Below are 21,906 nucleotides of genomic sequence, written 5' to 3' on the forward strand. Positions count from 1 at the left end.
CTTTACTCCCAAATCACTACTCTTTCCTCGTGTCTCTTAATAACTTTACCTCCAAGTAAGCACTAGGAGCTTAGAAATGAGGAGATGACATATTTTTGATGTTGTTTCGAACATTGGCATGAACAATATCTTATGCACTTGAACAGGTAGACAGGACCTTGGTTTAATGTCTTGTCTAAAGTATTTGGAACTTGCAGCAATGTAAAGCTCTCAAAGTGTATATGGGATTGTTAGTGTGGACTATGTGATGAAACTCTAAAGAAGACCTACCTATCCTTTTAACTCAGGTGGAACTCAACCAAGCTGACAACCTACAAAGTTGCAGATTTGCCCAGCCTTCCTCCAATGTCGGGTGAGCCCAGCCTTCCTCTCAAACATGGGGGCAGTTATATTGGTGTGTCATGCTTCCCATTTCTCTTGCAAATAGATTGGAGATAATGAATCTTTACAGTGCATTGAATCCATAGAATCCCTCGTGCAGAAGGAGGCCTTTCAGCCCATCATGTCTGACTGACCATCCAAAAGAGCACTCGACCGAGGATCACGCCCCCGCCCTATCCCCGTAACACTGCGCATTAATCATGGCCAATCCATTTAACCTGCACATCATTGGACACTAAGGGGACATTTAGCAGGGCCAATCCACCTAACCAGGTGTTTGCCTTCAAAAACACACAACACAGTAACAAAGACTCCATGCTCAGTACATTAGGCAAATTCACTATGCCGCCCCACTGCACTATATATTTCACACCATCGGGTACTGCCATCTGTTTGTACCACTATGGTGTTTGGCTCAATAAACTGTATTCAAATAAAGATATCTGTAATTTACATATGATGCTATTTATGGAAGGCTCAAAAGTATCCCCTTGCACTCTCACCTATTTCTGTAGCCCACGAAAGCCTTAATGTGCAGATCTACTGGAATATCTTTGGGTGGAATGATGGGGACAAGGATCTGCCCGGAGAGATTGTGTGCACTGGGATGAACAACATGAGACTCGCCATCAAATATACCTTCAGCAAAGATAAGCACAGCCCGAATGATGGTATCTAGAATTAAAAGCATACACACAGTCTATAAATGAAAGAGCAGCAATCAGATCTGAAGAAGATCGGCAATAGTTAACTAGACAGAGTTATAAACAATAGCTCAGTGAATACAAATGCAGAAGATAGGTTCTGTGAGTAACTGGTAATAGCATACAGAAGGAGATGTTTCTCAAAACCAGTGCATATTGCCCAAGACGTTCATTAACATTTGAGTAATTTTCACAGGTTGTTTTTGAAAACTCACTGATGTTCCACTAAACTGACACTCCATGGTACAATAAAGGGGAAATCACATCTGCCATCAGATTATTTGTTTTTAAATTTCGCTGGTTGATGGAAAAATGTTGGCCAAGATACTGGAAAGAATGCCCATGCTTTTCTTCAAAATAGTCATATGGCAAATAATGCCATCTATAATAATACAACTATTGTTCCCAATGATGGATTCACGAGAGGTGGGTAATGCCAATGAGCTTGCTAGACGGCAACATTTACATTCAAAGGTTTTGATAATACAAATGTGCAAAAAGATGGATGATTGCAATACTAAATAGTTACAAATTAATTTTAAAAATGAGTAAAGTTAACAGTCAAAAAAGCCTATGAACCTGAATAAAAAGCAGATAGGCACCCTGTTCTTCGATACTTTTTGTCCTCTCTGTAGTTAACTGTCTCAAGGTAAACTCACCATTGGATGTAGAAATGTTCAGCTCCACGTGAGGACTTTGGTTGGTGGTGCCTATATTGACAGATAAGCCTGTCTGAAGTTGTGTATTGGCTGGAATGATGCCTATCTGTCCATCCCCTTCTCCACCCAGGACACTCGAGGCAACCTGACATAAATGCAACATTTGGTTAGCTGTGTAACCACATTTTTTGCTCACCAGTCATCCATTCACGGTAATCCCTGCCAGTCATTATGCACTATAGTCCCCACACCAGTCACTGCAATTCTCAAGTCAAGAATAACACAGGGTTGATGCAGAGTATTGCTCCCTGCTCCCTCCCTATTAAACATTCCCTAGCCAGGTACAATGGAGCATAAAGTTCACTTTTCACTGTCTTGTGTAGCACATCTAAGACGGGTAAACCATGGATTAGATGCAGTGTAAATTGTCGACCAGGAGTAGGAATAATAATAATAACAATAATCTTTATTATTGTCACAAGTAGGCTTACATTAACACTGCAATGAAGTTACTGTGAAAATCCCCAAGTCGCCACACTCGGGTGCCTGTTTGGATGCACAGAGGGAGAATTCAAAATGTCCACCTAATCTTAACATCTTTCGGGAAGGAAGAAAGTTGGCGAAAAATTTATTTTGGCAAACAATTTGAATGACCAGGGTAGAAAAATAGTTTGAGGTAAGTGTGCTGATTATCATTGTTTATATTAATTAACAGAATGTTTCCAGCTAATGGTAACTGGTGTAGATGAAAATAAATACAGGTTGAGCACCCCTTATTCGAAAAGTTCTGAAATCAGCACTATTTCTCGTGTGTCAAATCAACTTCTTATACCTATACAGGTATTCCAAAATTCCCAACTTGAAGATGGACAGCCTGAGGCTGCCTTCAGTCTCTTTCACATCATCCTGTCGTTCTACTCGGCTTCACTCCGACCGGATTCCACTTGGCGGGGTTGACGGTGTAGGATCTGCTGTATGACTAGCTGGGCAGTGAGGATTGGCCTTCGCCCATTATCACATCCGCAGGATGGAGGCCACAGTCATCACACATTCAGTGCTGCCACGACGTCAGGGCAATGTGGATCTTAGTGTGTGGGGTGGGGGTGGCCTAGTGTGTGACTCTAATCCACTTGCGTATTTGTAGACTGGATATCGCTTTGGGTCCAATCGCTTGTGTTTTCAACTGGAGAGGGTGGTGTCCATGTCAACTTTATCCGGTGACTTGTATGTTTGTGTGTCAACTTGGTTCATCCTGGGACTTCCAGTGGTGGCAATAGTGAGATTGGTCGCTCGCAGGGTAGAAGGCATCATTTTTGGATCCTTCGACCCTATTTTCGGGGGATTTTGCCAGAAATGTTGTGAGAGTAGAGGGTGATTGGATCTCCCCCAGACTGGCATGCCTACGGGTATCAGCCCTGATTAAAGTCAGTCAGAGTCCTTGCTCAAGAGTTCGAGGAGACTCATGGCTCAGCACAAGCTGGAAAAATGGCAGAGGAAGGGTCATCATCGACAGTGAAGCTGCCAATGGACCAGTTGATGAGCTTCATCAAAGAAGAATTACGGCAGCAGTGGAAAGAGATGCAGGGAGATGTAATTGAAGGGGCAATAGCACCTCTTCGCAGAACCTTGGATTGGATGAAGAACTGCTTGGGTGACCCAAGTGGTGAGCAGGGTGGTGTTCGACCAAAGTGACCAATCATGGCACTGGAAGTGAAGACCAAGATCCTGGGAGATGTGTGCAAGACGTTGCGTGCAAAGGTGGAGGATCAGGAGAACTGGGCTTGGTGCAAAACCTTCACATCATGGGCCTGCCAGAGTGAGTGGAAGGAACGAGTTCTACGGGCTACATCGCAAGGATGTTTGCCAAGTTGGTGGAGGAAAATATTCTCGACAAGGTCCCAGGCGTGAATCAATCAGACAGGTCCTTGAGACAGAAGCCAAGAGCGGAGGTGCTGCCGCAGGCGGTGATTGCACATATGCACATGTTCCAGGACACGGAAAAGATCTTGAGGTGGGTCAGGGGGAGTCGGACAAATGAGACAAACTTGGGGTATTTTAGGCTACATTGGGAAACGAGACAGGGATGTCCACTGTCACCGTTGTTGCTCGTGCTGGCGATTGAGCCCTTGACGAAAGCACATTGGGCCTCTGTTGAGTGGCTGGGGATTGTGAGAGGGACAGGGAGCCCGATCCTGTATGTTGTTGCACGCCGATGACCTATTGTTGTTCATGACAGACCCACTGGAAAACATGGGGAGAATTATGGATTTGTTGGAGAGATTTGGGGCCTTCTCCAGGTACAAATTGAATGTCGGGAAAAGTGAGATTTTTCCAGCAAATGCTCTTGAGCGAGTGCAAATCTGGGGGCCCTGCCGTTTAAGGTGGCAAGGGTCAGATATTGGTATTTGGGGTTCCAGGTGACGCAGGCGAGCCACCATGCACAGGTGAAACCTGATGGCGCTGGTAGAGGAGGTCAAGGGGGAGTTTTAAAAGGTGGGATACTCTGCACTTAAGACTGGCGGGGAGGGTACAAATAGTAAAAATGAATGTACTACCAAGATTTCTGTTTATTTTTCACTCACTTCAGTTATCCCTCCCCCGGCCTTTTTCAGGAGGGGGACAGGCTAATTTTGGAGTTTGTATGGGCAGATACAGTGCCGAGGGTCAGCAGGACCCTGTTGCAATGACAGAGGCAGGAGGAAAGATTAATGTAGGGGGGCGAGTTTGAAGCCCCTGGTGACAGCCCCATCTGCCGTTCTCCCTGGAGAAGTATACAAGTAGCCCAGTGGTGGAGTCATTGATTAAAATCTGGAACCAACTAAGGAAGCACTTTGTGGGTCTGGAGGAACGGTAGCATTGTGGATAGCACAATTGTTTCACAGCTCCAGGGTCCCAGGTTCGATTCCGGCTTGGGTCACTGTCTGTGCGGAGACTGCACATCCTCCCCGTGTGTGCGTGGGTTTCCTCCGGGTGCTCCGGTTTCTTCCCACAGTCCAAAGTTGTGCAGGTTAGGTGGATTGGCCATGATAAATTGCCCTTAGTGTCCAAAATTGGCTTTGGTGTTGGGTGGGGTTACTGGGTTATGAGGATATGGTGGAGGTGTTGACCTTGGGTAGGGTGCTCTTTCCAAGAGCCAGTGCAGACTCGATGGGCCGAATTGCCTCCTTCTGCACTGTAAATTCTATGATAATCTATGAACCACGGGAGAAGTTTGAATTACTGTGGGGGAGTGAGTTTAGGTATTGGCAGGTGCAGGACCTTGCAGCAAAGGACTGCCCTAGTTTCCCCAGATACTGGAATACACGATGTTGAAAAAACTGTTGCTCTCGGATGTGTGGGGGACAGGAAGGATTGGAGATATCAGTGGGTGGTTGAGAGAGAAGAGCACGGCCTTAGTCAAGAGGATCAAGCGGAAGTGGGAGGAGGAGTTTGGGAGGGAGATAGGTTGGGGGCTCTGGAGTGAAGTAATGCATCAAGCCAACTCAACCTCCTCCTGTGTAAGGATAAGTCTTATACAATTTAAGGTGGTGCAGAGGGTCCACATGACTTGGGCCCGGATGAGTGAGTTCTTCTCAGGAGTGGAGGGTGAATTCAAGAGGTGTGGGAGGGAGGGCCAGCAAATCATGCTCATATGTTATGGGGCTGTGCAGATTTGGAGAGCTTTTCGGCGATGGTGCTTGGAAGTCTGTTGAGAACTGTGAAGGTCGAGGTGACACCGGACCCTATGGTAGAGATTTTTGGGTTATCAGAGGTGCAGGGGCTACAGGAGACAAAGGACCCAATGTCATGGCCTTCGTCTCTCTGAGTGCCCGGTGACGGATACTTCTGAATTGGAGGTTGGCTGCGCCACCGGGGGTAGCTGCGTGGTTGGGGGACCTGTACGTGTTTCTCGGGTTGGAGAAGATCAAGATTGTTCTGGGCGTGGGGGGTTGGAGGAGGGGTATGTGGTAGGTTGAAGGCCGTTTCTGTTTATGTTTAGAACACAGAATATTACAGCGCAGTACACGCCCTTCGGCCCCCGATGTTGCGCCGACCTGTGAAATCACTCTAAAGCACATCTACACTATTCCCTTATCGTCCATATGTTTATCCAATGACCATTTGAATGCCCTTAGTGTTGGCGAGTCCACTACTGTTGCAGGCAGGGCATTCCACGCCCTTACTACGCTCTGAGTAAATAACCTACCTCTGACATCTGTCCTATATCTATCTCCCTTCAATTTAAAGCTATGTCCCCTCGTGCGCGACATCACCATCCGAGGAAAAAGGCACTCACTGTCCACCCTGTATAATCCTCTGATCATCTTGAATGCCTCAATTAAGTGACCTCGTAACCTTCTTCTCTCTAACGAAAACAGCCTCAAGTCCATCAGCCTTCCCTCATAAGATCTTCCCTCCATACTAGGCAACATCCTGGTAAATCTCCTCTGTACCCTTTCCAATGCTTCCACATCCTTCCTATAATGCGGCGACCAGAATTGCACGCGCAATACTCCAAATGCGGGTGCACCAGAGTTTTGTACAGCTGCAACATGACCTCATGGCTCCGAAACTCAATCCCTCTACCAATAAATGCTAACACACCATACGCCTTCTTAACAACCCTATCAACCTGGGTGGCAACTTTCAGGGATCTATGTACATGGACACCGAGATCTCTCTGCTCATCCACACTACCAACAATCATACCATTAGCCCAGTACTCTGTCTTCCTGTTATTCCTTCCAAAATGAATCACCTCACACTTTGCTGCATTAAACTCCATTTGCCACCTCTCAACCCAGCTCTGCAGCTTATCTATGTCCCTCTGTAACTTGTAACATCCTTCCGCACTGTCCACAACTCCACCGACTTTAGTGTCATCTGCAAATTTACTCACCCATCCTTCTACGCCCTCCTCCAGAAATGACAAACAGCAGTGGCCCCAAAACAGATCCTTGTGGTACATCACTAGTAACTGGACTCCAGGCTGAACATTTCCCATCAACCACCACCCTTTGTCTTCTTCCAGCTAGCCAATTTCTGATCCAAACTGCTGAATCACCCTGAATCCCATGCCTCCATATTTTCTGCAATAGCCTACCTTGGGGAACCTTATCAAGCGCTTTACTGAAATCTATATACACCACATCAACTGCTTTACCCTCGTCCACCTGTTTGGTCACCTTCTCAAAGAACTCAATAAGGTTTGTGAGGCACCACCTACCCTTCACAAAACTGTTTTGACTATCTCTAATCAAATTATTCCTTTCAAGATGATTGTACATCTTATCTCTTATAAACCTGTCCAAGACTTTGCCCACAACAAGTGGTAAGGCTCACTGGTCTATAGTTACCGGGGTTGTCTCTACTCTCCTTCTTGAACAAGAGGACAAAATTTGCTATCCTCCAGTCTTCTGGCACTATTCCTGTAGATAATAATGACATAAAGATCAAAGCCAAAGGCTCAGCAATCTCCTCCCTAGCTTCCCAGAGAATCCTAGGATAAATCCCATCCAGCCCAGGGGACCTATCTATTTTCACACTTTCCAGAATTGCTAACACCTCCTCCTTGTGAACCTCAAGCCCTTCTAGTCTAGTAGCCTGTATCTCAGTATTCTCCTCGACAACATTGTCTTTTTCCTGTGTGAATACTGACGAAAAATATTCATTTTGCACCTCTCTTATCTCCTCGGACTCCACGCACAACTTCCCACTACTGTCCTTGACTGGCCCTACTCTTATCCTAGTCATTCTTTTATTTCTGACATATCTATAGAAAGCTTTAGGGTTATCCTTGATCCTACCTGCCAAAGACTGCTCATGTCCCCTCCTGGCTCTTCTTAGCTCTCTCTTTAGGTCCTTCCTAGCGAACTTGTAACTCTCGAGCGCCCCAACTGAACCTTCATGTCTCATCTTTACATAAGCCTCCTTCTTCCTCTTGACAAGTGTTTCAACTACTTTAGTAAACCACGGTTCCCTCGCTCAACCACTTCATCCCTGCCTGAGAGGTACATACTTATCAAGGACACGCAGTAGCTGTTCCTTGAACAAGCTCCACATTTCAATTGTGCCGGATAGAGCAGTTTTCCTCTCCATCCGATGCATCCTACGTTTTGCCTCATCGCATCATAATTGCCTTTCCCCAAGATATAACTCTTGCCCTGCGGCATATACCTATCCCTTTCCATCACTAAAGTAAACGTAATCAAATTATGGTCACTATCACCAAAGTGCTCACCTACCTCCAAATCTAACACCTGTCCTGGTTCATTACCCAGTACCAAATCCAATATGGCCTCGCCTCTCGTTGGCCTATCTACATACTGTGTCTGGAAACCCTCCTGCACACATTGGACAAAAACGGACCCATCTAAAGTACTCGAACTATAGCGTTTCCAGTCAATATTTGGAAAGTTAAAGTCCCCCATAACAACTACCCTGTTACTTTCGCTCCTATCCAGAATCATCTTTGCAATCCTTTCCTCTACATCTCTGGAACTTTTCGGAGGCCTACAGAAAACCCCTAACAGAGTGACCTCTCCTTTCCTGTTTCTAACCTTAGCCCATACTACCTTAGTAGACGAGTCCTCATCAAATGTCCTTTCTGCCACCGTAATACTGTCCTTGACTAACAATGTCACCCCTCCCCCTCTTTTACCACCTTCCCTGAGCTGACTGAAATATCTAAACCCCGGCACCTGCAACAACCATTCCTGTTCCTGCTCTATCCATGTCTCCGAAATGGTCACAACATCGAAGTCCCAGGTACCAACCTATGCCGCAAGTTCACCCACCTTATTCCGGATGCTCCTGGCATTGAAGTAGACACACTTTAAACCACCTTCCTGCCTGCCGGTACACTCCTGCAACTTTGAAATCTTACTCATGACCTCACTACTCTCAACCTCCTGTGTACTGGAGCTACAATTCAGGTTCCCAAACCCCTGCTGAACTAGTTTAAACCCTCCCAAAGAGTATTAGCAAATTACCCCCCCAGGATATTGGTTTGAAGAACTGTTTGTCGTGGGAGATGAGGGGGTGGGAATAAAAGGGGAACAATGTACAAACTTATGTATAGTGCGATGTTGAAGTATGTTTGGAATAAAATATTATTTTTTAAAAACTGGATTCATTCTCGCCTCAAGTTAGTGTATGGATTTGAGCACAGTACTTTCTATGCACACTGTACAATGAGGCATGAGCTCGCAAAGCATTCAATGCATTCCAGTTTGTTTTGTCTCCATCTCTTTGAATGACACAATGATCCTCATTGGTCTGAATTGCAGATTACTAGCTTTTATATATTCCTGCAAATGGTTTAACTTGAACTAGTATTGCAAATAAACTTTTAACCACCTGATTATTTTAAAAATATATATATTCCAGAATTCAAAAAATTCCAGAATCTGAGACACTCTCGGCCCCAAGCATTTTGAATAACGGAAGATCAACCTATATGTGGTTTAACAATCTACTTACCTTTGAATTTTCCTCATAGTTACGCAGTTCGAGCAGAAGGTTCTGTTTTCGCTGGCTCAGCTCACGGATTAAGTCTTGTTCTGCATTTGTGTCCATCAAATTTCCTTTCATCTCTCGACTGGCAGGCAGATAACCCCGAACTACAGAGTGGCAGTCAAGTAATATGGAATATCAGAATCTCTCTTTTTCTTTTGAAGATAAAGACCTCACCCAAGTGGGTATACTTTATAAATGACAATGGACAGTGCTCTCGATGCCCAGTATAAAAGTCGGGAACAAGTTTGCTAATCGGACAACTCAACTGCAGCCATTTAATTGACATTCGTCCATTAATTATGCTCGAGTTGGGAAATCTGTTCCCATCTGAGAGATGCCAGCCGATCAGAGGGTCGGCAATGCCACTGGGAGCGGTGGCCACTGCTGGGAACACAATCTGCTTGGAATGAAGCAAGCTGTGATGGAACCCTGATGGTTAAGTCTGGGGTCTCATCAGGGTCAGGCGAGAAGGCCCAGACATGGGGGTTGGGGGTACTATGGTGGACAGTGGAGCAGGGGACAATGTGCATTGCAGTCCATAAAGGAGGCCTCCCAGGTTTGCCAAGCCACATTCCGTCAGGTAAGACACAGGGCACCAGCCTCCCCTGCCACAGGTAAAATCCCAGTAGGAGCGGAAGAAGGCCCTGAAGTGGCCATCAATTGGCCACAAAGGAAAACCAATGCCTTCCCCGCTGCTGTTAAAATTACAGAAGGGGAGGGTACACACCAGGAACAACACTCTTGGCATGGCACCTAACTATTATAGTGACTTGTTTGAGGCAATTCAGGATTGGCAGCTAAATATTCCAGGATTAGATGCTTCAGGTGGGATGGAGAGGTATGTAAAATGGTGGGAGAGTTGTATTACTGGTTGAGGAGAATACCACAGCTGTATTCAGGGAAGACACCTCGGAGGGCTCATGCAGCGAAGCAATATGGGTAGAGTTCAGGAATAGGAAGGCTGCAATCATAATGTTTTTTTAAAATAGATTTAGAGTACCCAATTCATTTTTTCCAATTTAAGGGCAATTTAGCGTGGCCAATCCACCTACCCTGCACATCTGTGGGTTGTGGGGGCAAACCCCACGCAAACACGGGGAGAATGTGCAAACTCTACACGGACAGTGACCCAGAGCCCAGATCGAACCTGGGACCTCGGTGCCATGAGGCAGCAATGCTAACCACTGCGCCACCGTGCTGCCTGCAATCACAATGTTGGGGGTTAACTACAAGCCTCCCAACAGCCAGTGGGAGACAGAAGAACAAATCTGAAGACAGATTTTGGAAAGATGTAAAAGCAACAGTGTTGTTGTGGTGGGTGATTTTAACTTCCCCAATATTGACTGGGACTCATTTAGTGCAAGACGCTTGGATGGGGCAAAGTTTGTAAGGAGCATCCAAGAGAGTTTCTTGAAACAATATGTAAATAATCCAACTAGGGAAGGGGCCATACTAGACCCGGTATTAAGGAATGAGCCCAGCCAAATGTAAGAAGTTTCAGAAGGGGAGCATTTTGGGAAGAGTGACCATAATTCCCTAAGTTTTAAAGTACTCGTGGATAAGGATAAGAGTAGTTCTCAGGTGAAGGTGCTAAATTGAGGAAAGGCTAACCACAACAATATTAGGTAGGAACTAAAGAATTTAGATTGGGGCGGCTGTTTGAGGGTAAATCAACATCTGACATGTGGGAGTCTTTCAAAAGTCAGTTGATTAGAATTCAGGACCGTCATGTTCCTCGAGGATGATGGCTAAGTATAGCAAGTTTTGGGAACCTTGGATAGTGAGTGATATTGTGAACCTCGTCAATAAGAAAAAGGGAGCATTCATAAGGTCTGGAAGGCTGAGAAGAGACAAAGCCCTTGAAGAATATAAAGAAGGTAGGAAGGAACTTAAGCAAGGATTCAGGAGGGCTAAAAGGGTTTATGAAAAGTCCTTGGCAAACAGGATTAAGGCATTTTAGACATATTTCTTGATTAATAAGGGGATCTGGGATTATGGGGAGAAGGCAGAAGAATGGGGATGAGAAAAATATCAGCCATGATTGAATGGCGGAGCAGACTCGATGGGCCGAGCGGCCTAATTCTGCTCCCATGTCTTATAAAGAACAAGCAGGGAAAGGGTTGGCCCACTCAAGGATAGAGGAGGGAATCTATGTGTGGAGCCAGTGAAAATGGGCGAGGTACTAAATGAGTACTTTGCATCAGCATTCACCAAAGAGAAGGACTTGGCAGATGATGAGTCTAGGGAAGGGTATATAAATGGTCTGGGTCATGTCGCTATCAAAAAGGTGGTTTTGGGCGTCTTAAAAAGCATGGAGGTGGATAATTCCCAGGCCTGATGAGATCTACCCCAGAATACTAAGGGAGGCAAGGGAGGAAATTGCTAGGGCCTTGACAGAAATCTTTGTACCCTCACTGGTTACAGGTGATGTCCCGGAGGACTGGAGAATAGCTAATGTTGTTCCTTTGTTTGAGAAGAGTAGCAGGGATAATCCATGAAATTATAGGCAGTGAGCCTTATGTCAGTGGTAGGAAAATTATTGGAGAAGATTCTTAGGGACAGGAGTTACTCACATTTGGAAACAAATGGACATATTAGCAATAGCCAGCATGGTTTTGTGAAGGGGTTGTCGTATCTCACCAACTTGATCGAGTCTTTTGAGGAAGTGACTCGGATGATTGATGAAAGAAGGGCAGTTGATGTTGTCTACATGGACTTCAGTAAAGCCTTTGACAAGGTCACTCATAGCAGACATGTGCAAAAGGTGAAGTCACATGGCATCAGAGGCGAGCTGGCAAGATGTATACAGAACTGGTTCTGTCATAGAACACAAACAATAGCGGTGGAAGGCTGTGACTAGTGGAATTCCGCAGGGATCAGTGCTGGGACTTTTGTTGTTCGTAGTATATATAAATGGTTTGGAAGAAAATGTTGTTGGTCTGATTAGTAAGTTTGTGGACGACAGGAAGATTGGTGGAGTTGCGGATAGAGAAGAGGATTCTCAGAGGATACAGCAAGATATAGATCGGTTGGAGACTTGGGCGGAGAAATGGCAGACAAATGTGAGGTAGTGCATTTTGGAAGGTCTAATACAGGTGGGAATTATACAGTAAATGGCAGAACCCTTAGAAGTATTGACAGGCAGAGAGATTTGGATGTACAGGTCCACAGATCACTGAAAATGGCAACTCAGGTGGATAAGGTACCAAAGAAAGCATATGGCATGCTTGCCTTCATCGGTCACGGCATTGAGTATAAAAATTGTCAAGTCATGCTGCAGCTGTACAGAACCTTAGTTCGGCCACATTTGGAATATTATGCACAATTCTGATCACCTCACTACCAGAAGGATGTGGATGCTTTGGAGTGAGTACAGAAGAGCTTTACCAGGATGTTGCCTGGTTTGGGGGGTATTAGTTATGAGGAGAGGTTGAATAAACTCGGATTGTTTTCACTGGAATGAAGGAGGTTGAGGGGTGACCTGATAGAGGTTTGCAAAATTATGAGTGGCATGGACAGAGTGGATAGTCAGACTTTTCCCCAGGGTGGAAATGTCAATTACTAGGGGACATAGGTTTAAGGCGTGAGGGGAAAGTTTAGAGATGTGCGAGGCAATGTTTTTTACATAGAAGGTGGTGAGCGCCTGGAAGGCGCTGCTGGGGGTCGTGGTGGATGCAGGTATGATAGCAATGTTTAATAGGCATCGTGATAAATATATGAATAGGATGGGAATAGAGGGATACAGACCCTGGAAGTGCAAAAGGTTTTAGTTTAGACAGGTATTATGATCGGCGCAGGCTTGGAGGGCCAAAGGGCCTGTGTTATGCTTTGTACACCAACCAGCCACTTGCCATTCCCCCAGGAAGGGAGGGAATTCCTGCCTATATATCAAGTTTTAGGATGTGCAGGGTTATCATCACCATATCATCATACATTTATACTCAAAATGAACCACTGGACATCACAACAAAGCTAGAATGTGGGCGGCACGGTGGCGCAGTGGTTAGCACTGCCGCCTCACGCCGGGTTCCATCCTGGCCCCGAGTCACTGTCCATGTGGAGTTTGCACATTCTCCCCGTGTCTGCGTGTGTCTCACCCCCACAACCCAAAGATCGGTAGGGTAGATGGATTGGCCACGCTAAATTGCCCCTTAATTGGCAAACAACAATTGTGTACTCTAAATTTATTTTTTTTAAACTAAGCAGGTTTGCTCACTGATTTATTTTTATTTTTGCCAACATGACAGCAACTATCTTACAGACAACAGTTGAAATCAGCCAATTCAACACAGATAAGGGACCTCACTAATACTTTCTGGTATGTATGTCTTACTACTACATTAGGGAAGCCCCAACCTTCTGTTTCAAAGTGATTATAACCACTCTTTCAGATTGTCACTTTACCTTGAAGTCACATCCTTACAAACCCTCATACAATGCTGTACACTGGGATAAATGGTGAGTCTCTGATCAGCATTCACCCAAGTCAGGGGGAAAGAATGTGAGGTTTACCTTCTCCTTCGATTGAGCAGCAGATGAGTTGCGTTTGTCCATCCATCCTGTAGTCTTCCTCCACAATTCCAGCAACCGAGGAGGTAAAGTTGTCCTTGAAGATGACCTCACCAGTGCGATCACTACGTGCATCAATCTGTCAAGTAATAAAGACAGTCCATGGATAGTGATCATTAGCAAGCAGTAATACCAACAACACAGTTGATAAATAAAGAAGTAGATCTTATACCTCCCACTTTGAGTTCCTTCCACTTTCTCAAGGCCTCATGTCAAAGAGAGAGCTATTGCTAAGCCTCTGCCTATTGTGCATCATTCGCTGTTCCCTCCCGAAGTTGGTTGTACTTGTGTTGACCAAAACTCATCAGACCAACATTGAGTATGTCTTCTACTTTGATGTCTATGCCGTCCACTTCTAGCTCTAGCAAAACAACTGCAATTCGTTTTGAGTTGGGTAATCGTTTTGGTGTATTTGAAGTAATCAAATACTTTGCTACCTAGTGTGTACTGAACTTTGAAGTAATGTCCTTGTATTTTCATTAGAAGTCACTGCAGTCTGAGTGGTTCACTTGTCAGTGCCTTGCATTAAATCATTTTTGATGATTCATGGTAATTTTCCACAATGAACCGTTATCAAATCGTGTGGATGTGTGTGATACCAAGTGTCTCACACTCAATGTTCAATGTTGTGCAGATGCCGGTGTTGGACTGGGGTGAGCACAGTAAGAAGTCTTACAACAACAGGTTAAAGTACAACAGGTTTGTTTCAAACACTAGCTTTCGGAGCACCGCTCCTTCCTCAGGTGAATGGAGGAAGGTTCACCTGAGGAAGGAGCAGTGCTCCAAAAGCTAGTGTTTGAAACAAACCTGTTGGACTTTAACCTGGTGTTGTAAGACTTCTTACTGTACTCAATGTTCAAATACAGGACGCCCTCATTTAACGTTGCCTCAGTGAATGGAGTTTTGATTTAATGTTGTGAATAAAAGTAGCGTCAGTTCATCCATTTAACGTTGCCAGTTTCACTTTAACATAGTTTGCGACAGACTTCCGCTTCTAAGGCCTCACCCCTCCCGCCCAATCAACGTCTGCCACGAGATGGAGCTGGGTCAATCTAAATTAAAGCATTGAACAGCAAGTTCTACTTCAAGCTGTGGTTGCATTCCTGAAAAGCACAACTTTAAGGGAATCACAGGCTCCCACAGGAATCAATGTCAAACCCCAGAGTTAGGTTCCTTTGGACATTTCTCACCCAGAAAAAACATGCACAAGTTGAAACACAGCACCATAGATGTGCTGCACTGTGAATTCCTAACTGAAATAACTTGCAAAAAAAAATACGTCACTAAATATGAATGAAATACAATACAGTATGCAATTTTAAAATACTCTCACCATACAGGGGATATTTGTACTGGATAGTACAGTACTTTCAAATTGACCAAGCTCCATCTACTGACAGAAGTTGATTGTTACAGCTATCAGCAGACGTCGTCAACCAACTTCTGCCACTAGATAGAGCCCAAGACCTCAGTGGGAGTTGAGCTTAAAGTCAGGATCTTAAAGTCAGGATCTTAAAGTCAGGATCTTAAAGTCAGGATCTTAAAGTCAGGATCTTAAAGTCAGGATCTTAAAGTCAGGATCTTAAAGTCAGGATCTTAAAGTCAGGATCTTAAAGTCAGGATCTTAAAGTCAGGATCTTAAAGTCAGGATCTTAAAGTCAGGATCTTAAAGTCAGGATCTTAAAGTCAGGATCTTAAAGTCAGGATCTTAAAGTCAGGATCTTCAAGAACAAAATCACAATGTTAATCAGGCGTTACTATAATTGGCTTGCACTATACTTTTGGAGCCAAGAGCAATTGGTTTCCGTCTTGCGTAATGCACGTTCCTAACATGCAATCAAAAGAACAATATGACCAAACAAAAAGCACCTCTGGAACTAGATTTCTTGCATTGACCAGCCCAACGTCCTCTTCCACCGTAAGCCTTGCAAAGATCTTATAATGCAGGACAGCTTTGCAGTGGATGTAGGAGACCGCATTTTCCACACAGCCTGCTTGGTTTCTGTGTCTTCAATACTGGTAGCCGACTAATGCTTCCAGGCGTTGTCACCATAATAATAATAATCTTTATTGTCACAAGTAGGCTGACATTGCAATGAAGTTACTATGAAAAGCCCCTAGTCGCCACATTCCGATGCCTGTTTGGATACACAGATGGAGAATTCAGAATGTCCAAATTACCTAACAGCACGTCTTTCAGGACTTGTGGGAGGAAATCGGAACACCCGGTGGAAACCCACGAAAGCACAGGGAGAACGTTCAGACTAGCACAGACAGTGACCCAGCCAGGAATCGAACATGGGACCCTGGAGCTGTGAAGCTGCTAACCACTGTGCTACCGTGCTGCCACAGTGGCTTCGTATTTTTTGATGTCAATATTGTAACCATTAATGTTTTTGGGAAGCGGTGATTCATGCTGAAGCTATCTTTAGCTCCATTATATGTTCAGATAACTCTGCTTCCAGAAAAATCACTGTCCCTGTCTGTCCTCATCATGACGCCTACTGACGAACTGATCAATTGATTCTTGTGGCTGTTGCCTGTGAGCCATCAGAACCAATCAATGTATTCTGAAGTTCACCTTCACCTGATTTTCCAGCATGTTCCACAGCTTTAAAGGGTCCTTCTGATCCCCCTCAGACAGGTCTGAAGTGTTGATTCTACACAGCAGACCTACGTATCTACTTTTCACCACTTATTTATATTGTTTTGTGACAGATAAATCTAAAAAGTGTAATTTTGCCCTTTGTTTAAAAAGCCTAAATTTGGATAGGACGTCGGTCATCTTCCAATTAATACTGGGGAATTTGGTAGTCAACTTCCTAATGTTCCCTGTTTTTTTTTTAATATAGACATTCACAACTTACAGGGGATTTGTTATCACTCCATGGGGCTATTCAGTAATGCAGCTGCTTTTTAAAGATTCTCGTCTCGCTTCTTTTTGGTTGCAGTTCAGGTTTTTGCCACAAACCACAGTGGCGCTGTTTCCCCATTTTGCGCATGCTTCGTTCTTTGCATAGGAATGGCATTTGAGGCTGCCTCAGTGACCCTGTAGCTTTTCTGCCTAACTCTAAACTGACTCCACAGCACAACCCCGAAGTGACTCATTGTTCCTCTTCATCACCAATCCAGTTATCCAGAAATCAGGTACGCTCTACTGTCTGCAAATATACTTGCCTCCAGGGTTTCAATGCATGTACATCCTCTTTCAGAGATAGCCAGTATTGCACCAATCTTGACTGTGCATCCTCTTGTGGTCTTCAAACTCACACTGCTGCCACCATGTTGCATTTCCAGTTTCTTTACACAAACTCACCATAGAGAATCCTCGACCATGTTTGGGAAAAGCATCTAACTGCTGAGTCAGTTTGTCCAATAATATTGTTTATCAATTTCTTTGACTTGTCACATGTAGGATTAGCGAATATAAGTAGGTCCTATTCACTTGAGGTCCAAAACATATATATTGAGCTTTTAGGAGAGCTCAAGAAACCGGTCTAATCTAGGGATTCAATACACACAACCACCAAAAAAACTAACAGCGACATAGCCTGCAGGTCACAAAGAATGCTTTACATTCTGGTTCCACAACAACATATAAAGAGAAGTTGACTGTCTACCATTTTTGCCATGGACAGCACAAGAACAGTACACCATAAGCCTGAATTTTTGTAGCAAGCCTTTTGATAGGACAAATTTATCCAGATTCACAAGAACAGACAAATTGTGGGCAAATTCGCCAATGATACAAAAAAGGAAGGTTGTGAGGAGGATATAAATCGTTAACAGATGGGTATTGCCAGGTTAAGTGAGTGGGCAGAAAATTGGCAAATGGAACTCAATGTGGGAAAATGTGAGTTTGTTCCTTTTGGAATAAAGAATGAGAAGGCAGATTATTATTTAAATAGAGAGACTGCAGAAAGCTTTAGCACGAAGGGACCTGGGGCCCTTGTTCATGCAACCCAGAAAACAAGCATACAGGTGCAGAGGGTAATAGGAAAAGCAATGTAATGCTGGCTTTTATTTCAAGGAAGCCGGAGTTTAAAGTAAAGAGGTATTGCTGCAACGTGTACAAGGTACTAGTCAGTCAACATTTAGAATATTATGTACAGTTTTGGACCCCTTATTTAAGGAAAGATATATCAGTGGAGGCAGTTTAGAGGATTATTAGGATGATCCCGGATATGGAGGGACTGCCATATCAAAAAAAATTGGTTCTATTCTCCTTGGAGTTCAGAATTATGAGAAGTGATATGATGAAACATATAGGATTCTTAAGGGCTATACAGGTTAAATGTTGGGAGGATGTTTCACTCATGGGAGAGTGTAGGACCAGATGGCATAGTCGCAAAATAAGGGGGTGCTCATTTAAGACAAAGAACAAAGAAAAGTACAGTACAGGCCATCCAAGCCTGCGCCGACCATGCTGCCCATCTAACCTAAATTCTTCTACACTTTTGGAGCTCGTTTCCCTCTATTCCCAAACTATTCATGTATTTATCAAGACGCCCCTTAAATGTCCGTTTCCACCTCTCCTCCGGCAGCGAGTTCCAGACACCCACTACCATCCGTGTAAACAACTTCCTTTGCACATCTGCTCTAAACTTTGCCCCTCGCACCTTAAATCTATATCCCCGAGTAATTGACTCTTCCACCCTGGGAAAAAGCTTCTGACTAAGTGTAGCCATCTAAGATGACCACTGGTAACACAAAATGGAAGACTGCAAAGAATGCAGGGAAAAACGGACATAGTAAAGAGCAAACAGCTTGCAGAAGCTTTCAGCATTGAGACAGTTGCAAAAACCAGTTTCCCGACAGCTGCAGAGTTCAGGCAGCGCTGTAAATGGGAAAACAGTTAGCATAGTAATGAGGTGATACCGGGACAGTCCCGGACACAATAGATACAATCAAGTATCAATCGATATTTTCAATAGCGAACCAGACACGATGGAGCCAGGGAAGCCACGACAATGAGTCCTAAGAACCGCCCCAGCCATCAAGGAACGGCCCTAGGATAGGGTGGTTCAAATCATATCGATTGGGAAGAGGCCCAATCGATCCCCAGCAGGTGAGGAAGCCCGCCCCAAGGGGCACGGACCTCCTGGGACCTATAAAAAAAGGTCCCGCACATGGTTCAGTCTCCTGTCTCCGGCCTCCGACTCCAGCCTCCTGTCTTTTACACCAGCCGTCGAGCAGCAGCCATCGATAAGTAAGTGCCAAACGACGATCGCTACTTGACCCAGGCATTACTTATACCCTTGTCGACCAATAGTGACTCGAAGTTGCAGACCAGAACGGAACGAAGGCCTTGTTCCCTGACCTTGCCTGTTCCTTCTTAGGTAAGTATTAGTCGTTTAATGGTAGAAGTAAGCTAGTCTTTAGCGTGTGCATGAGTGTTATTATAATTGTTTTATAATAAACTCTAATTGTTTTGGACTTACTAATCGGTGTATAACTTTATTGCTTTGAACTTGACCTTGATACTTGTGACGGTGTCTTTTACGGCACCTGGCGACTCCAGAGCATAAAAAGAGAAACAGAGCCAAGTGAGTGTTAAGCACACTTACTCAGAACGAGCAACACTATCCACTCTGCTCATGCACCTCATAATTTTGTAGGTTTCTATTAGGTCGCCACTCAACCTCTGTTATTCCGGTGAAAACAAACCGAGTTTATCCAACCTCTCCTCAGAGGTAATGCCCTCCATACCAGCCACCATTCTGGTAAACCTCTTCTGTACCCTCTCCAAAGTGACCAGAATTCAACACTAGTGTGGCGGCCAGAATTGAACACTATATTCCAAGTGTGGCCTAACTAAGATTCAGTACAGCTGCAGCATGACTTGCCAATTTTTATACTCAACGCCCTGGCCGATGAAGGCAAGCATCTCCACCTGCGTGGACCTGTACACCCAGATCCCTCTGCCTGTCAATATTCTAAAGGATTCTGCCTTGACATTTACTGTATATTTCCCACCTGTATTAGACCTTCCATTTACCTCACATTTGTCCAAATTAAACTCCATCTCCCATCTCTGTGCCCAAGTCTCTATATCCTGCTGTATCCTCTGACAATCCTCAGCGCTATCCGCAATTCTACCAACCTTTGTGTCGTCCGCAAACTTACTAATCAGACCAGTTACATTTTCCTCCAAATCATTTACATATACAACAAACAGAAAACATCCCAGCACTGATCCCTGTGGAACATCACGAGTCACAGCCCTCCATTCAGAAAAGCATCCTTCCACTGCTACCCTCAGTCTTCGTTAACCGAGCCAGTTCTGTATCCACCTTGCTAGCTCACCCGATTCCGTGTGACTTCACCTTTTGTACCAGTCTGTCATGAGGGACCTTGTCAAAGGCCTTACTGAAGTCCATGTAGACAGCATCCATTGTCCTACCTTCATCAATCATCTTCCTCACTTACTCGAAAAACTAGATCAAGTTAGTGAGACATAACCTCCCCTTCACAAAACCATGATGCCTCTCCCTAATACGTCCACTTGCTTCCAACTGGGACTAAATCCTGTCTTGAAGAATTCTCTCCAATAATTTCCCTACCACTGATGTAAGGCTCACCGGCCTCTAATTCCCTGGATTATCCTTGCTAACCTTCTTGAACAAAGGAACAGCATGAGCTATTCTCCAGTCTGAGACTTCACCTGTAAACAGTGAGGATACAAAGATTTCTGTCAATCATAGAATCATAGACTTTACAGTGCAGAAGGAGGCCACTCAAACCCACACCTCCACCCTATCTCCCTAACCCCACCTAACCTTTTTTATTTTGGACACGAAGGGCAATTGATCATGGCCAGTCCACCCAGCCTGCACATCTTTGGACTGTGGGGGGAAACCGATGCACCCGGAGGAAACCGACGCAGACACGGGAAAATGTGCAGACTCCACACAGGCAGTGACGCGAGCCGAGAATCGAACCTGGGATCTGGAGCTGTGTAGCAACAGTGCAAACCATTGTGCTACCATGCCACCATGGGGATCAAGCCCCCAGCAATTTCCTCCCTTGCCTCCCTCAGTATTCTGGGGCAGATCCCATCAGGCCCTGGGGATTTATCTACCTTAAGACACCAACACCTCCTTCTTTTTGATCTCAATGTGACCCAGGTCATTTGCACACCCTTCCCAGACTCATCATCCACCAAGTCCTTCTCTTTGGTGAATACTGATGCAAAGTGCTCATTTAGTAACTCACCCATTTCCTTTGGCTCCACACTTTGATTCCCTCCAGTGTCCTTGAATGGGCCAACCCTTTCCCTGGCTACCCTCTTGCTCTTTATGTACCTTGAGATTTTCCTTAATATTCTTTGCCAATGACTTTTTGTGACCCCTTTTGACCCTCCTGACTCCTGGCTTAAGTTCCTACCTACTTTCCTTATATTCCTCATGGGCTTTGTCTGTTCTCAGCCTTATAGCCCTTACAGATGCTTCCTTTTTCTTTTTGACTCGGCTCACAATATCTCTTGTTATCCAAGGTTCCCAAAACTTGCCATACCTATCCTTCTTCCTCACAGGATCCTGAGTTCTTATCAACTGACATTTGAAAGCTTCTCACATGCCAAGTGTTGATTTACCCTCAAACATCCGCCCCAATCTAGATTTTTCAGTTCCTGCCTAATATTGTTATAATTAGCCTTCCCCCAATTTTTCTTTCTTTTTAAAATAAATTTAGAGTACCAAATTATTTTTTTTCCAATTAAAGGGTAATTTTGCGTGGCCAATTCACCTATCCTGTGCATCTTTTTGGGTTATAGGGGTGAGACCCACGCAGACACAGGAGAATGTGCAAACTCTACACGGACAGTGACCCAGGGCCGGGATTGAACCCGGGTCCTTGGTGGAGTGAGGCAGCAGTGCTAACTACTGCGCCACCATGCTGCCAGCCTTCCCCCAAACTAACACCTTCATCCAAGGACTACTCTTTTCTTTATCCAACAGTACCTTAAAAGCAATTGAATTGAAACAGTACTGAATTATGGTCACTGTTCACGAAATGGTTCCTTACTTAAACTTAGACCACCTGCCCCAGCTCATTCCCCAATACCAGTCCAGTACGTCCCTTCCCTAATTGAACTA

At 44.7% G+C, this 21,906-nt stretch overlaps 1 protein-coding gene across 2 annotated transcripts in view; it reads right to left on the reverse strand.

The window, feature by feature from the left end:
• Window positions 1-21,906, reverse strand: part of bbs2 (Bardet-Biedl syndrome 2) — a 104,974-nt gene that overhangs the window by 37,952 nt on the left and 45,116 nt on the right. For both annotated transcript variants that reach the window (XM_038807029.1, XM_038807028.1), the window contains exons 9-12: window positions 13,754-13,889; window positions 9,206-9,345; window positions 1,745-1,889; window positions 885-1,056 (exon numbers count right to left, since the gene is read on the reverse strand). In XM_038807029.1, coding sequence (XP_038662957.1) covers window positions 885-1,056; window positions 1,745-1,889; window positions 9,206-9,345; window positions 13,754-13,889 — 593 coding nt within the window. The remainder of the gene's footprint in view (window positions 1-884; window positions 1,057-1,744; window positions 1,890-9,205; window positions 9,346-13,753; window positions 13,890-21,906) is intronic.

Source organism: Scyliorhinus canicula, chromosome 9, assembly GCF_902713615.1.
Source record: "Scyliorhinus canicula chromosome 9, sScyCan1.1, whole genome shotgun sequence".
Classification (NCBI taxonomy): Eukaryota; Metazoa; Chordata; class Chondrichthyes; order Carcharhiniformes; family Scyliorhinidae; genus Scyliorhinus; species Scyliorhinus canicula.